We start from the raw sequence: 18829 nt of genomic DNA on the forward strand, positions 1-18829 counted from the left end.
GCTTTACATGCCATACCTTTTCATAAACATGACCTGAATAGTATTTTTTCCTCAGTGCTGTAAACAACCACAAGATTTTGCTCATATGAAGATGATCAAATATGCCTGAAGAGACATTCTGACCGAAAGAATTTAAATCACCTTTCTGGTATTACAGCAACTGCATCAACTTTTTCACTGAACTTAAACCTCATTTTAGGAAAGTACAGTCAGCAGGTATGAGCACACAAAGATAATTTTAGCAGCTGTATTTTCAGAAAAACAAGTTAAAAGATACAGCCAAATCCTCTAGAATGCTTTACACATCAAGAAATACAAAAAATATTTCCTTACACAGCAAAGTAATCCATTTATGGAGAGAGAAAAACAAAAGGTTAATGTGGTCTATACAAAAAAGTAAATAACCACAACTAACAGCTGAAATTAAACCACAAGTCTCATCTTGTTACTCGACACAGTGTAATTTATTATCCGATTTGGGTAGTATAGGTATATTTTCATTTGCAAAGACTACTAGCATTGGCAAGCAATAAGGCAAAAGGTCCACTTCTGGGCAGTCTTTTATTTTAATAAGGTTTTGGGTTATGTTTTCATGGTCCATATCCTGAAGTGCAACTATTATCTAAAAAACACCCTAAATTTTTGCCTCTGTACTATTCTAAGCAATAGCTTTCTACAGAAAAGTACTCATGAGACAACACACTGAAAATATTCTTTGCAAAGGGATAGTGTGTGTATCATGTTGATCAGATAATCTCACCCATCTCTTATTCAGAAAAAACAAACCTACAAGGTACAGGTTCTCAATGTTATGTAGTTAAACCTTGAACTGTGGATTAAATCTATGCTGCAGAATAGATCAAGGCAACAGAAATGGATAGTCTAAAAAGGAATGACTGATCTTCATAATGAAGTGAATGTGAATACACATATTTATTGCTGCATAATTTGGAAATGTTTAAATGTTTGTCAATAGAACTGTTGATAATGATTTTTTAAGCATTAAAATCCTACAGGCAGACCCTGAGCTACATATCTGAACACTGGAAGGCTGTTAGTAAGCTTGAAAAAAAAAATACAATCATACTAAAAGAGAAACTCCAAAAGTTTTATTCGGATTTCAACAGATGTTGCAAAAAAATATTGCATGATTGAAAACAGAGTATTTTAAACAAATTAGCAATGTGGTATCATGTAAAAGAAAGACTGGAACAGCTGTCTATATATGCTGTAAGGAAGATGTACCAGGAAAGAGATACAACATTTTTAAAATTCAAGGGCAAATGTGAACAAGCCACATTTTGACAGACTCTACACCACAGATGTTTTACAAACTGCATAGCAGTGTAAAAACACAAGTTTTTAATCCTAAGTGTATTGTATTCCTACATTTGAGGCAGTTTGCAAGGCAGAGATTTTGTTTACAACATTGATATTTTAATAGCTCTGGATTCTCATAAAAAATAAACTAATTTAACAAAAAAGCCTGTATCTACATTTGAAAACAAAAGTGCATGTATTGAGAAATAATGTAATTTCTTAAGGAAAACACCAAGTACTTAAAAAGTTCATTTTAATAGCTCAACAATTGAGGATACTTCAGCTGTAGATCCACACTGCTACAAACAAGATTCTTCCAACACCAGCTCCTCTAACTGAACACCCTCTTTCCTTAAAAAGGACAAAGTCACTTCCCTGCCTACCATACTTACCAGGGTTCTGGGCACTTACAATGAACACAAAGTACCAAAACCACCACATTGCTGACTTCAAAAATACCAGTAACCCAAGACAGATGTTTTAAAGTCAATTTAGCCATAAATGCAACCATAAACTCTTCAACATTCAGGATCCTTCCAGTCACCCAACTACTTTTAAGCAGTGGGAAGCAGCAGCAAGGAGCCATTAGATCCAAAAGACAACTGCTTCACGTCTGTCTCCTGCCTTGTACTGAAGAATTTGTGGGTAATGAGTGTTTCAGTGCATTCAGAGAACAGTAATGGGGTAGGTGTTAAAATCCCTACCTAAACCCCAGTTGGTATAGTCAGATTTGTACACAAATCTAGATTCTCCTTTCCACATAACTGTAATAATAGCTACGAATTACTGAAAATATTGCTAACTCTGCAGAGGGTTTACTCTTTTCCTCTCTCCAAACAAACAAAAAAAAAGTATGGAAAGAGAACATGTAGTTTGAAGATCCAGGCAGAACTTCTGTTTGAGCTCTTGTAATTTCATCTCATGGCACTGAAGAAATAGATTTATTTTTTTTTTTCTGGGCACCTGTAGCACTCTGGATAGAAAAAGGCAGTGAATGTTTAGCTGGACTGGACTCAGAATGGAAAACGCAGAGATACCAAAGTTGCAAACTGCAGCCATAAACAAATGTCCAGTACAGAAATTATGAGTAAGAAATTTACACATTTTTGTAAACATCTCCTTACTAATCTCTTATTTTTTCCTATAATGGAAATACATACTGTATTTCTTTGTTCCAAGCTCTGGTCTGTTTCTGTTTTAGCTTTGTGGCACAGTTGCTAAGTACAACAGGCTAGAGACTCCAACATTAATACAAACAAGTTGGAAAGACAGTTCAAGTTATTACAGTTTTGCTATGCCAGGCCATTTTTCATATCATGTATTGTCTGTTCACAAATGCTTTGTAAGATCTTTTATTATGGAAGACTGGAAGGAAATTGGAGTTTTTCATTTAACAGATGTGGTTGAACATACATTTCTGATATGCCTGATGCAATTGACAAATCATGTCTCATCTTATGAAGATGATACATTTGCTATACATACCAGTAATTTAAAATGCTCCTTAGGAAAGCAGCATTTTTATAGACAAATTAACAGAAAGGGAGACAATAATCTGATAATACCATAAAACAAGTAAAGCCCTTTCATTAGCTGCATTATAAATTCATAACTGTTCATCCTATACTTTGAACTTCTGACTTCTCAAGCAATTTAACCCTCAGCCAACTGCAGGACAAGGAAAAACATTTTATACATTTTATATTGATGTCATTTTAGGTGCGAGAGTAAAAACTAGTATTCCATGTTTTAGCTTGAAAATGTTTTGCTCCCAAAAGTGAAAAAACTGATATTAGTTCAGAAGTATAATAATCATTGTTGACATGTGAAAAGAATGCTAAACTAAAAATTAAGCTCCTGAAAATCTGCGTTCACTTAGCTAATTCCTGAAATAAAACATAAATTTTAAAAAGCTGATCCTAGATCACCTGTTATCTAGGAAGAGCACTAGAACACCAATTTCATGAGAAAAGATGCACTTAAAAGCTGTGTTTGAGACATCTACTATAAAGTTTTGAGTTCTTCCTCATCTTTCCAATATTTGGATTGTAACTTGTTAAAAAAAAAAGACCAAATATAGAAAGCACAATTGGTCAGGATTTTGTCTCACTACAATTTGGTGTTTCTTATCTAAATGTGCACACCATTTAGAGGCCATTTTTTTAAATGTTATCAGACAATAGCAACATGGGCACCAGTGAATCAGAAAACACACCTTAGGATTTTGTTCTTAAATTATATAAGTTAGATAAAGCTACCCTGTCCAGCAAGTTCCAAATTTTTCAAACATTAAGGCAACTTTCATTACTTTCCAGCGAAAGAGTATTATAAAAAATAAATGTCACTTCAAACCTTATATACACAGTGACAGAGTAGATTTAGCTAGAAAGTATCTTTAGTACATTAATAAAGTGTCACGTAATATTACCGAGGTTATATCAGGTGCTTGAGTGTATGTGCAATTGGAGTGGTTGCAACATTTAAAGTACTGGTTTCAAAACAGAGCGGAGTGAACGTCCTTCCTTAGTGAGTTCTCGTGTTACACACATACATGGCAGCGGAACAGCCTCCTCTCTTCTCTCGACAGCATTATAGCTGCATTTCTTCAAGTGGTCAGCCATGCTCACGATGTCAGCAAACTTCCACTCATTCACAGTACAGAAGGCTGTACTGAAGCGCCAAACCTAGAAAATAAGTTGCATTTAGGCTCAAAATGTTTAAAGGTGTCTGAATTCAGGGCAGGAAATTAAATGTTTTGCAATTACTATAAATCTGTACGATACAACCATGCAATGTTAGATTTTGCAGGGCCAGTTCAAGGCAGATTCATACTGCATGTCAACTCTGAACACTGAGAAAAAGGCAGGCAGTGCTTTTTGCATCTACAAAGTGATGCAATCAGAAGCTACATCATGGAGTACTGCATGACCTGTCAAAAAAGATCCATTTCTGAAATTATCAGTTTCTATAATTCCAAATTACTGCAGCAGATGCTCATCAGTTCAGGATGATGGAGGTGGGTAATGGTGAAAACTGCTCTTTACAAAGGTAACATAAAGGTTTTAAGAATTATTTACATACTCAATAGCATGTGTTGAGGCACTCAATATCATGGCAATGGATAGGATCTCCACAGATGAGTGATTAAAAATTAAAGTTGCTGTAAATGGTATAAAGACAAGAAAAGCAAACTTTGTAGGCAGCTTTCCCACTCTTCATGAAATACTGATATTAAAGCAAATCATGAAGTACCAATTTAATATTTTTAAATCTTGGGAAAAAAGAAGCTGATTTATTTATATCAAGTAAAAACCACACAGATGCTACTTTAACTTCTACTTTTTCAAGTGTGGAAAACACTGAACTAACCTGCTAGAAATTTTTCAGCAATTGCCCTTTTGTATGACAAACTGTTTCATGAAGGGAGGATATTTTGTCAAAAAGCAGCAAATAAGAATGATCAAGGAAAGTATTAGGGGAAAAAGGAAGAATGTGACCAATTTAATACTTCCCTTTTGACTTTAAAAATAAAAAATAACTTACCTTTTCTTTAATCTGCCAGGAAGAACTTCCATCTGGGTACTTTCTCTTCTCCCAAAGCAGTATCACCATTCCACGTGCTTGAAGCAAGCTTCCACACACATCTCTCATTAAACGTGACACTCTTGAAAGCTGACATAAACTAAAGCCATCTAGAAAACTAGCAATGTGCTGCAGAACCTCAAATGGCAGACTACTCAGATGGTCATTGTGTAGTCCAATTAAGCAGCTTTTAGCTGGTTCTACTAATACTGTGGATATACAAGGCTGAACTCCAAATGACCGTAAGTGACGGTCATGAATAATTTTTGCCCCTTGTGTTGAAGGGCAAAACCTTCGTTGAGAATATGTACACCCATAATATGCCAAAGGACACCTCTGCTCCATCCAGCCATTAAGGCCAGCATGAATGTCACCATGCACATTCTTAAAATGTGATGAAAATTCATTCCTCCTAAACAACTGTCCACAAACAAATGTAAACATTGAACGCTGTTTTGTTTGGTATCTAGCCACATATTCCAACACCAAATCCAGTCCAAGGGTCTGGAATGGACTTGGATTTGAGAGCTGTGGGTTGGCATGGTCACACGCAGAAGCTGAAGCTATTTCGCCCACCATTGTATTCGTGGCCAATATAGCAGATGGGAGAGAAAATGTTTGGGTCCCAAAGTCCACATGATACACATCAACAGTGCGACTTTCTGATATCCCTCTACCTCCAGGAGAGTCTCCTAGGCAAAACAATAGAGCTGCAGTAATTAGATCAATCCCTTGAAGACCCATAGGATCTTCTGTTATCTCCAAATCTGATGTATCGACAGCTTTGTCTTCTTTTGGGGTAGACCAATAGTGGTTAACAAGAAATTTGTATGATCGGTGCCGTAAAAGCGAAAACGGATCTAAGTTTCTCAATCTTTCTTGCTCCACTTGTCTTTCCAACAGTTCTTCTTCGTTAGCATTATGGGGAAGTAGCACATGACTAACATTGCCATTAACTAAGTGATCAGCTGATAACACTTCTTTAAGTTGAGCTGTTACAGGGAAGGAGCTGCAAGACTGTAATGCTTCATCATCATGAGATGCAGTACATTCACCATTTGTTATGCTAGATGGTTTTGAATGAGATACACCAAGATCTTCAGTCTGGTCCAACACCTCTGAACATTCATTTTCTACATGAAAACCATTACACAAAAGCGAGGAGTTATTGAGGTTTACATTTAAGTCGTGTTTTTGCACTTCGTCATAACAACTATCACTAGAACTACTTTGCTCCATTTGTGAATTTTGCCTTGGGCTATCCAAGGTAATTCCCCCAACTGCTCCTTTGTTATCATCATCTGGATGTTCGTGGTCAGACATTTTATCCTGAATAATGCCATTAGAAAGTTGTTCTTTTAACTCAGTATCTTCTTTCATTTCATGTGGTGAAATGCAGAGCCTTGAGCCTAACATATTAATGTCCCTTGTAGCAGTGTTCAGGATATCCAGAGCAGCAGCTAAACTCCTTGTTGTTTCTACAGTAGCTTGATAAAGTGCACCATAGGACTCTTCATCTACAGGCATCAAACCATTTGAATGAACTGTATCTGGGGCACTTGATTTGACAGAAGTTTGCTCTCTGGATTCTGGTATATGATCACCTGCTTTTGACATCATAGTTGCTACTTTAAGTGATTCTAACAACATGCGCTGGTCTTGAAGGGCTAAAGCCATATCTAGCTGTTCCACTTCATCAACATCTTTACTCAGATTTTCGTAAGATTTTCGGTCAGCATAACTGACTGGCCATCTATTCCACTCCATGGTACAACATACCACACTTGCAGGACAAACTTCTAGATGATCAGCAATTTTATTTCGGGCTACTATGAAGGGACATCCAAAGCCACTATTCAAACAAGGCACTCTCTCAAGTGGACATAACATACGATGTTCCTCAGCTTTACATGAGTGAAAAACTGCACCACAAACCAACGGGCAGCCAATCAGATCACAGGAAATGCCAGGCTCTGGTCTGGTCATACAACGACGGCTCACACAGTTCACACAGTGTAAATGCTGTTGGTGTTCCTCCATGACTGTAAATCCAAATCTGAGTGAAGAGAAAGACAAAAGCACAGAATATTAACGCAATATTTTTAATATTCAGTAACAGTTTCACATCCTCTGTGTGTAGACAGAGATACATATCATAGAATCAAAGAATGGTTTGGGCTGGAAGAGACCTTAAATATCATCTAGTTCCAACCCCACTGAGTGGGCAGGGACATCTGCCACTAGACCTGGTTGCTCAGAACCCCATCCAACCTGTCCTTCTTCCCAACTTCCCTGGGTAACCTGTTCCAGTGTCTCACCACCTTCACACTAAACTGCTTGTTAACAATATGTGATCTGATCAGTAGCTATTTAAAGAGAACAAGCATGTGACATTTAAACTCAAATAAATGGTCACCTGAAAATTAAAGATACACATTTTTATCAGAGTTAAAGACAATCTAGGGATATGTTCACCAGGCACAATATGTACAATTTAGGTTAAAATGTTGTATAACCCCTCCCTCTGGAATAGCCGGTTGTTGGTTTTGGGTTTTTTTCCCTGCCCATAAAAAAATGATGATTCATTGAAAAACCAAACATGACTGTTGCTATGGCCTATTACCTAAAACTATTATTTATAGTTGTGTATACAACTATATACAACTCTACAGAATAGGGCGATGAAATAAAGGAAGCAAGATTAATCCTCATCTGCACTCCTCTAAATCAAATGGAGGTTCCCTGGGCTGCTTACTACCACCTAAGATGCTGACACCCTTTTTCATGCAGTTCTTTTTAAGGTAATCTGCACCCTGTAGCATGTATCTCAATCCTGTCACGTCCTTTTCTCCTCTACACTCTATGTTTCTGACAGATCTCCACTGTTCTTTTTAAATTCATCTATAGCTAACTGCTTCTCCTTTATAGTAGTTATTGCATAAGGTTACTAATTACAGCACACATTAAATAAGTCCTTTTAATTAATTGAAAACTTCCATGTAAAATGTTGCAACCCAACTTGATCCTATCTATACCTCCAGTCCAACCCACAAAAGGCACTTTTTTTTAAAATACATCCTATGGTCATTGTGGATACAATAATAGCAGCTCACAGTAACACAACAATTTTACATAATAAAACCACACAACAATAAAAATCCCAATAAAATTCACTGCATAATCTATTACAATAAATTGATACAAACAAAAAATTCAAGTATTTTATGTGTATGGGAGGAAAAAAAGAAAGAAAAAAAAAAAAAGAACAGTGTAAACTTTGCATGTTTGTACCACACTTCCAGATGCTCTGGAACTGCTCATTAGCTGGACTGCAGGCCCACACAAGTGACCAAGCTCTTCCCTATGTGCCAACAAACTCCCTCTTTGCAAGTGTTATTCACTAGGCATTACAGTTAAGAGATCAGAGAAGGACCTGCACAGAGCCAAATCTCAAAACACTGTGCCAATACATTCCTCTGTTCCATCTTTTCCTCACTCCTCACCCTCCAGAAACTTTCTTGAAAAATAAGATACTTACAGAATTTAAGCTCAATAGAACTGGTGCCTTATTTTATTCTACTAGCTAACAAGTGCTCTAATGCATTATCTTCAGACTGAACACATCAGTTTTAATGCATTAAAACTTCTTAAACTCTAAAAAGTAAAAATAAATTCTAAAAGTAAAAAACAGCCTTTTAGACACTCCACTTTCAATTGTTTGGAGCATTTAAATAGAAATGTATGTGACACTTCACTCACTTGTATTCTTTTAATGCTTTGAAATTCATGCCAACTTGAAGTAGCAATCAGTCCTCATACCCCCCATCCATCGTAATCTGGATAACTCAAATATTTTAGCCACCCACTCTCCTGAACACTTCTGACAAAGAAGCATATGTGCTACACTTAGCAGGCAAAACACAGCTGAATTTTCCACACCGTATCTTAGTATTTACATGCAGGGTAACATTTAAGTTTCCAATAAATTGTCAAGTGCATCAGGCACTGTACTCAGTGATTCCCTGACTTGTTAAAAATTTTAGCAAACCCTTCTGGCACGCAACCTTCTTTCAACTTGCATATTAAGTCAGATAGCATCTACTGCAAAGAGTTGAAACATGTTCAGTAAAGAATGAAAGAGAAAATTATCTGACCTCTCCGAGGTATATTTAGCTCTTCCAGTAAAGCCCTAGGTAACTCCTGCCAAATACAGCAGCGTACCTGTTGCTAGACCAAACAGTTTTGCATCAATACTGAAACCAAACTCTAGTTTTTCTCAAGTCAACAGGCAAGCAGAGATCAAAAAAAAAAGCTCTCAGGCTATGTGTGTATTTTAAAGCACTTAGAACAAAATGGAAGCAGCCTTGAAAAAGAAAATTGCTAGCTGACAATGCAAGAGCCCTCATAGAGCCCAGCCCTTGCTTCATACGTCTAACCACAGTCCTGCTCCCATAAAACAAGCAGTCTGGTCGCATCGAGGCTTAAGTTAATCAGTTACCCGCAATTACATTTAAAAATCTAAAATTAAATTATTTACCTACTTTGCAAAAAGCTATGCACCTTGCTCACTTTAAAATGGCCAGTGAGCCATGTTCAGAGCAGAGGGCAGGTGTGCTCACTAGCACACACTGCTATGCTAGCACTGTTCCATCACTTACAAGCCAAAGCTGGCCTGCATGCAGAAAGCTCGGAATAGAGTCAAACTGAGCTCGTATTTGCCTGCACCATTTGTATAGACATACCCTAAATTAGTCAACTATCACTAAATACTATTTTTAAATAGCCTATGTGAGCTTGCACAGAACAGCATTCTATCAAGACAGTAAAACATCCTCCTCCCCAGCACACAATCTTGGTCTTCAGAAGTCAGACTTTGAAACCTGAGCTGCATGGTGATACTGGCTTTTCTCAGGCTTCTGGGCTGCTTTCATGCCTAAGCCAATACCCATCACTTCATTGTAAAAAGGAGACAAAACCTTGTGAAAACAGCAAATATCACCAACAGACAGCATATGAAAGCCAAAGCATTCACTAAAATACTGTATTTCACCAACGGGTGGATTTCAGTTCTGTAACAGATGCTTGCATTTGTTTTTATAAAGAAGTGGTTATAAAGGTGATCAATTAAATAGCTAAAGTAAATTAGAATTTGACTGGTCACTAAAAAGTTTGATATTAGTTGCCATTTCTCTTCAAATTTAAATACTTTGGCTCCTTAACTATATAATTTTAAATCCCTTTGGGTATCAGTAGACCTTCAGCATTCACTAAAATTCTGTGTTCTCCTTGCAAGCTTTTACTTCAACACCTGCTGCAGAACTTCAATTTAGTCAGAATGTCACATTTTATTTATAGATTACTAAGAAGTCCTTACAGATATGTGTATGCATTATATATAAAAATATAATTTTTCGTTTCATAATCAACAACTATTTTGGACAGTCATGGGGTCTTGGACGGCTTAAACTAGTTAAGGCTTTTGATATAATTCAATTACCAAATTGCTAATTAAGTCCAAAGGTGAAAACCAAGTGACCCTATCTAACTGGTGCAATAATGGATAAGACCTCAAGAACTATCACATTCATTAATCAACAAGTGGTCACTATTTTGTAAGCTAACTTTGTGAACCACAAAACTTAGCACCTCTGATTAAAAGCAGCCACACATGAATCATTTTCCTTTGAAGAACCAGAGCCAATATATTACTAGTACTGCACACTGAGAACAAGAACCACCCTTTTCCCAAACATTGCCTTGTAAAGTAAAAAACTGTTGAGTGAAGGGGAGATAAAAATATTGTTGCTGGAGGTAATACAGTGCTTTCAGTTACTCTCACTGAGAAAATTGGAAGGGCTAGCAAAGAATGTCACAACTGATCTGAAGAAAAATACCTGTCGTTAAAATATGTACCAATAATAGTTACAGTGTTTGGACCCCTCTGCATTCCTAGCCACAATTTGGTGAGAAGATAGTGTCAGATCAATGACTATAGCACGAATGAACAGCTGTCCTTTTCTGATAGTGTAGTGTCAGCAGCTAGCTACAGTTCATATGAGATGCGTAAGTACACACACTTGACTGTTACTAGCAGAGAAACCTAAAAATACATCCCGTTCCACTGAGGTGACCACTGCTCTCAGAATTTGTGCAATCACTTGATGTTATTTTACATGCTATACAGTCAGCTGACCAAATCAGCCAGAACATGCTTTGAAAAACTATCATAATTAAAAGGATTAAAATTCCAGCTGCTGAAGCCACATGATTTTCAGTAGCTGTTGTAACACAAACATTAAAAAAGCATAAGGGTTTCAAACAGTCACCACACAATACACTTCAGCTGCAAATGAGAGCTCTCAACTTCTTCTACACCATAAAGCATACGGAGCTGTACTTACTTTTACCAAATCCAAAGTCTGCTTACTCATTATCCCCTATCTGAATGCTTTGATGCCAATAAGACAGGAAATCACAGCAACTATTACTGCTATTGCAACACTTCCTTACTCAGTTATCTTTTATTCACCAAACCTACAAAGTTCAACTCTCTTTGAGAATCTTCCCTCTGACAAATCCTACCAAATAGGCTTAAGAACCAACAGGTTCTTAAATTACTGGTTCAAGGAAGTAGAATAGAGACACAAGCAGTATTACAGGTTTAAAATCCCAGGAGCACCCAAAACCACCCACAAGCAGCCAAATATATGCAAACCATTCTAAAAAAAATTCTCGTTTTGTTTGGAGATTGTAGAAGAGACTGCCTTATTTCTTAATCTCTCAGCTTTTACCCAGGTCTCTTGCTAAAAGACCAGCTAAGAAGTCTGACAAGATACAGAAACCTTCAGAGAGGAAACAGCTAAGTAAGAGAGAGATTTAAGTGACAGGTGATTTTTTAAAAAATGTATAAGGGAAAATAGGGCAGGAGGTAGAGAGCAGTGTTATTTAAGAAAAGAAAAGCGCTGTAGGCTATTCTGCCAAAACAGAGTGGGCAGTACTATAGATAATTATTGAACAAAATATTTTGGTTTTCTATATTCTACCATGCATGGGAGACTATCATTCATTTAGAGTCAGGGGTCTATCAAATGGTTTTAAACAAGCTTTGCAGTCTTCTAGAAGGTAAGCTTTTCTTTTCTTGTCATCCCATTCCTGCACAAAAAGAGTAACAATTTTTGTATCTAAAACCCAACACCTCAGTCTATTACTATAATAATATGCCCATATTAAACTTCCTACATTATGCATGTCATGCTCCCTTTTGGGGTTTGAGGGTGTTGGTATTTGGGCTGGCTGGTTTGAGATCTGTTTTAACAATTTCCAAATAACTGATGAAAAACATGAGCTGGACGTTCAGCAATGTATCTTTGACACAAACTCAACTGAAGGATGGCAAATTCCACCACTAGCTGACATGCTCAATTGAAGTGAGCAACAAAAGGCAACTCTACTCTGCTCCTAAACACTCCACAAAGTCTAGGGTAAAGTAGCTCCATTCTGAGGCTTCCCCAAAGCCAGTGCAGCCATTGTCCTCACATTAGGGTGCTGGCTACCTCAAATCCTACTTGGACATTTGTCTTTCCATAGCACTGCAAAGGCAGGAAACAGGGACATATAACAAAGTTCATCTAATGCTACATTAATTTCCAAGTACTCTTTAAAATGGTAAATTCAGAAGAACAAAAACAACGTTACAAAGTGCTAGTTACTAATGTGAAATAACATGACTAAGAGATGACAGATTTAAAGGTATGTGCTTCAATTGCACCGGCAATAGTTAGTACAGTGTGGTCATACTTTACAATCTTATATACTAAAGAAATTGTGTGGCGCTTCTTTTTTTTTTTTTTTTTTTTTCAATGTCTGACAGGAACTTTATGAAGCCTTATATTTCTTCAAACGGATACACAAGTTTTGACTGCATTCTCAAAAAAAAATTCATCCACAACAAAGCAGAGAGCATCTTACCTACTTGGTAGTGACTATACCTATTGGACACACAAAAATGGGTACATTCTTTTTTGTTAATCACTCAATACATGGAAAGGAGCATAAGTTACTAAAGCCCAAAGTACTAGACAAATAGTATGCTACTTCTACCCATATCATTATAGTCTACATTTTAGTCTACGCAGTAGACAAAAGAAACAGAAGAAGGTCGGTATCAAAACATGGTTTCTTAATGCAGGAAAGAGACCTTCAAGAATGATCCTAGTTTTATCAGTGATCTGGCAATGAAAGAGAATGTACTTCTATCTACAGCAAAAACAGTAAGTATTAGAATTCAAAGAAGTGCAATCTTATAATTTTAATCTTATAAATAATCTTATAATAATAATATTGTAACAATCATATCATATTTAAAAATAATCTTATAAATAGAAGCTTTTTCGTATCTGTTCCTGCCCCAAACATCCTATTACAGGAGCTGACCCGTATATTGCAATTCTTTGAGGAACACTTCAGCAGTTCCTTCCTCCCTGGTGGCAAACCATCTTTCTCCCATTCAAGTAATTCACCGACCTATTTCCTCCAAAATCATTGGAACAACAACAACAAAAAAAAATTCAGTTCAAGGGGACAATGACCCAAGGAAAAGCACTGCTTTGACTGAAATGGACCTTCCACTGACACCCAAAGTGGCTGGCTTTGTTCCACTTTAGAACAGAAGCTCTGGTGGCATGTTCCTTCTGTTACTAACAAACAGAGTGTTAAAAATCAAAACCAAACCTACTAGGCTTTTCCTTAGATTAATTTTGTGACAGATCTGCCATGCATTCTCACCTCCTTGACACATTCCCCAAAGAAGAAACCCAAAGGCCTCAATGTGCCTTTGCCCACACACTGACACGGGACAACCACACCAGGAACAAGCATGGCTCAGGCACAAAAGCACTCTACCTGTTGAGATGGTGACAGGGCAGAAACACCTAGAGAGCCAGTAGATTTCATGTGTAAAGCACTTCTGAACTTGAACTCAGCGTGACTCCTCGATTGCTGCAGACTCTGCAAGAAATGAGATCAGAAGTAAGGTTTTGTGTAAGGTGTCCATACTGCTTTCCATATGTACAATTCTCTGAAAAGATCATGTGTTTACACTATCTGGAGCTACAGATGTCTAATATTTTGGAGGTTTTATGGAAAAATAAATAAGCTTTTAACAGACTTCGTAACTACAATCTAAGCTCTGCTGTTTTAGCTCATTGCCAGCTGTTACTCACCCTAGATGATTACTTATTTAGACTTAAGGCTAGAATAGACTATTAAAAGTTACTATTCTGACCTGCTTCACTAAATGCCTTGGTTTGGCCCACCAGAAACCACTTAAGAAAAAAAAAAAGCTTTAAAGAAGATTGCAGCAGCTGGAGAACTAAGAAAAATAAGAAAATAAATAAAGTTTGATTCTTGAACAAACTGCATTTTAGCCTAAAATTTGTCCAGCTCCAGTCTTCAGACATGAGAACTTAGTAAGCAGTTGCTCGATACTTAAATGCTCTTTACTAAAGCAAGCTGTTTTTTCCATGTGTTCATACCCATAGATTATCATTAAAACAGAACAGAGGTAGAACTGGGGTGATATACATTTATCTCCAGCTATCATCTCCCACATCTTTCATTAAAAAGAAGCCACTTCTCAGACATCAGAAATAGAACTACTGGAAAAAACCCAATGCATTCTACACTACGGTAGGTAGTTTTAGCCACCCAAAAGAAGCCAAAAATAAATCTTTCTTCTTACATAATATTTCCATTCATACGTGTTGCCACAGAATTCCTGACCTCTGTATATTTACAGAAATCAGGCCAAAAATCTTGTTAATATACTGTTTCAGGTCTTACTACACAAGTTTAACCAGTTCCCACAGCAAGAAAAAGAAAACAACTTTAAAATAAATGAAACATGAACACAACTGCTCTCCAAAATCCCAGACCAAAATGCAGATGTTATGTACTCTGTACCTGTAAGGTTGGGGTTTTTTTTTAGTAAAAATACACTCCTGTTAGAAGATGGGCTGACCACTGTACAGCAAAAGTAGACAGTACAGAAAAAAAAAATTAGTGGACTCCTCTGCACAACATAATACTAAGGTAGAAAAGATGTTTTGTCCTAAGGAAAAACTGTAAACAGAACAAAAAGAATAGGTGAACAAATGCAGAGACAGTATTATTAACTCTAACCCACTTACAGATATTTTGCTTTCTTATAGAATGAAATGTTTTTTGCAGTATCTGTTAGTCTTTTGTCTCTTCCAAGCAGCTTGGTTTTTAAACCAATGGAAATAGTAGAAAAAAAATTTTTCAAACAAAGTCTCACTTTTCTTAAAAAGTGTTATAGTTAGTAAATATGAAAGCTAGGAATATATCTGAAACTCAGTATGCTATACCAACTCTTTCAAACTTGAATGAGGAACTGGGAAACAAAAAGATCTGTGTATCATTTTTATGGAGGGTTTTATGATGTTTAATGAGTCATCAATTTCTCATTTCTGATATAATTTAGACGGCTTTTTACAAATGCTAATGGGCTTGATGTTATTACTTTTTCCTCAAAGACTCCAGTTGAACATTCACATCCAAACACATTCCACAGCCCATGACAATAGTGACTCAGCTAAAACAAGGTTTTGTAAGAGCATTACAGCTATGTCAATTAATCACACTGCTTAAAAAAAATCCTTAAAATTAATCTGTTGCTCCAACAAATTATTCTAACCAATGGTACTTACAGAAAACTACAGTTTGTACCAGATATGCTTCAAAATTAAACTTCAACAAACATACTCAACACCACCCAACCCCTGGCACCTTTGTAACCACCTCTTAACCATGTATCACTACTCAACCATCAACCTGAACCAATACTGAAGTTTTACATGAAGAGCTGTTACTACACCAATTAAAATTTTACCTCATTGTGCCTCTTGTTCTCATGTCATAAGTTTAAACCTATCAGGTTTTCATTAGGATTTCACATTAAGAGCTTAGATCACTGTTTGGCATTTGGTAAACAATGGCACATGCAAATCAATTACATGTTCTACAGACTGAGAGAGTTTGCAGGGTATTTTAGATTCAAGTGGCATTAATAGATTACAATAAAATTAAAACAAAGAATCAAGCATCACCTCAAAAACTATTAAAAAAAGCAGCTTGCCAAGTAAGTCAGAATCCAGAGCTGCCCTGTGACTTTAACTTTCCTGGCCTGTTTTATACCAGTTTATACAAGATATTTGTTCAGTCTTTTTCCCCTCATTCAATAGGGAGACTAGGTAGTGCTCAGGCACTTAGGACAGCTTACACAGGATTTCTCTGTAACCATCTCTTAATAAAGTAATTACTTGTTTGTGCTCTGCTCAGGAATACTCCTTGTACAATCTAACCATCACACCAACAAATACTCAAGTTATCTTTATAAGCAAATACTCAAGTTATCTTTATAAGCATAAGGAAAATGACATAGTGTTGTCACTGGTACAATGATCACTAGATAAATGATTCCCTGCTCCCATCCTGCCACTGGATGTCATTGCCAGAGGCAAACAGCATTTGCTTCACTTGAGAGAGAGCTCACCAACTAAATAGGTCTATCAATATGAAGGAAAATGTTATTTTTAGATCAACTGGACTGAATACAAAGCATGGGTTTGTTACCAAGCTGAAATCCACAGCAGCTACAGGAGCTCCCTTTAAGACCTGTAGTCTTCAAGTGCTTTTTCTTCATAAGTGTACTACAGGGCACTCTTTAGGATCTAGGTCAAAAACTTGGTTGTCCAAAACCATGCAGAAATCTTGCCCAGAAACCTTCCAAGCAGACACTACTAGCTGAACTCTGTTCTTGCTTTGCCCATTATACTTCTAGCATCAAAGTAGGAGGCATGGGCATATAGACCAAATTTCAGAAGTTAATTGTCTGCCTGAAGAATTTAGTGCAAAAGACTAATCAAGAAACAAAGTAAAAAGCCACCCTTCATTCTCCTGTTCTTTAACACTTTCTAACTTTGGAAAAGAATGAGAGACCCCACAAAAAGTCAAAGATTGTAATGCAGCCCCAATTAACCTTCTGAATCTATTTCTTCCCTGGATGACACTTGACCACTATGGAGAAATTGCACATGCATATAGAGTGGAAGATGGCTTAAAGCTGCCAGTGTATTTTTCAGTCTTTCATGTATTTAACTTGCTTACCAACCAAAGGTCGTTTAAGATTATTTTTGAACTTTTGAGAGGGAAGAAGATCATAAATAAGTACAACTAACATCCTTATCAGCAGGGATGCATGAACCTTAACACTCCATATGAGGGCACAAGTTAAGGTGTACGACATCAACACTCAGCAGAAGGCAGCAGCTGTCCAGGGAAAGGAGTTAAACCTCAAGTGCTACGCGATTCTAGAGAGAGCAGAGATATATCTTGCTTAAAGTGGTAGGACAAGCAAGGTGATGCAGTTGCTACAGCAGCACGGTTTTGGATTAGTATGCTAGCACACACTTATTTTGGCATATTAACAACATAATCAGCAAAAGGGAAACAAGGATTATGAAAAGCTCCTCAGCCAAATCCGAACAGAACTTTACAGAACAAAAGAAAGCCGTCGCTCCAGCCCACGGGGTTTTTCCCTGGAGAATTCAGAGGACCTGCAGCAAACAACAGCGGCGCTAGAACTTTTGGAAGTGAGGCCACACTACAGTTTCAATGTACGTGCAGTTCAACAAGCCGCTGTCATCTCCCTATGCACTTCTGACTGCCAGCCTGTGGGGTCACAGTACAGCTACACAGCTTTCTCTACCTTTGTAAAGGAGCGGAAAAAAGGGTTCTAATGCACATCAGTAACAGCCGACAAAAAAAAAAAAAAAAAAAAAAAAAAGGAACTGAAACAAAGCACCGCCTCTTGCATGGTATGAGCAGAGTCACCCAAGACACACGAACACGAAGGATTAGGAAAGGATTTTACCAATACCTCTGGATAATTTGCTCTCTTCCTCTCTCATTCCATACATAAAGCAGACTCGACACCAAGCAGACCCCGGCCCTACCCCTTCCTCACGTGCTATAGCAACACCCCCGGCAGCGCTGGCAGCACCGCAGGACAGAGGGAAGCGGCAGCAGCAGCAGCAGGGTTCTCTCCGCCGCCACCCGCTCCCCACGGTCGCGGAGGGGCCAGGCGCGGGGGCGGGGCGGCCGCCGGCCACCCTACATGGCACGTTACCACCGACACACACTCAGCACTTTGGGCCCTGCGGGAGCCGGATGGGGGGGCCGCGGGGGCGGGCAGGGAGGTGGGAACACCGGTGAAGCACGCACACCAAACCCCCCGCGGCCTCCGCCGGGGGCTGCGGGCAGCGCCGCGCCGGTCTCCCGTCCCGGACCTGTCAGGAACCGCAGGGTACTAAGACCGAGCCGGCGCCGGGCCCCGGCCGCCCCCTCCCCGCCGCGACCCCGGCTGCTCGCCCCCGCCGAGCCGCCATTTGTTTACCACCCGGCTGCCAAGCAGCCACCGCCAGCCAGGAGCGGGACGCAGCCCCGCCGGGGGCGCAGGCCCCGACTCGCTCCCCCTCCGCGGACAGCTGCGGCTCACCCGTCCCCGTCGTTCGGCAGGCAGGAAGGCTCGGGAGACTTCGCTGCGCGCTCTCGCCGCCGAGGCGCCCGCTTCGCTTCGCCTCGCTTCTCCTCCTCCGGCCCGGCCTGGCCTGGCCTCAGACGCCCGCCGGGCTCCCCCGCGGCCCCGCTGCCGGCCGCGCCCCCAACGGCGGCGCGCGCTAGAGCCAGCGAGCGCGCGGGGCGGGGCGGCTGGCGCGGGCGCCGCCGAGGGGCGGGGCGGCGGGCGGGGAGAGCGCGCGCGGCGCCGGCACGGTCTCCTGGAGGCCGCCTCGGGCGGAGAGGCGGGGCCACGGCGGCGGGAATGCCCGGATGTCGGGTGTTGGGCGGC

At 39.1% G+C, this 18829-nt stretch overlaps 1 protein-coding gene across 2 annotated transcripts; it reads right to left on the minus strand.

Moving 5' to 3' along the window:
* Positions 1-1087: 1087 nt before the first annotated feature.
* FBXO30 (F-box protein 30) lies at positions 1088-18612 on the minus strand. 2 transcript variants are annotated; one of them, XM_071740509.1, is made up of 4 exons: positions 18479-18612; positions 13804-13908; positions 4864-6958; positions 1088-4004 (listed from the first exon to the last, which is right to left on the minus strand). In XM_071740509.1, exons 3-4 carry the CDS (start codon positions 6940-6942, stop codon positions 3801-3803), a joined length of 2283 nt encoding a protein of 760 aa, XP_071596610.1. In that variant the 5' UTR covers positions 6943-6958; positions 13804-13908; positions 18479-18612; the 3' UTR covers positions 1088-3800. The 2 variants fall into 2 exon arrangements, with proteins under 2 accessions (XP_071596610.1, XP_071596609.1); XM_071740508.1 differs by lacking the exon at positions 13804-13908 and having other exon boundaries at positions 18479-18607.
* Between the last annotated feature and the right edge of the window lie 217 nt (positions 18613-18829).

This window comes from Heliangelus exortis, chromosome 3, assembly GCF_036169615.1.
Source record: "Heliangelus exortis chromosome 3, bHelExo1.hap1, whole genome shotgun sequence".
Taxonomy (NCBI): domain Eukaryota; kingdom Metazoa; phylum Chordata; class Aves; order Apodiformes; family Trochilidae; genus Heliangelus; species Heliangelus exortis.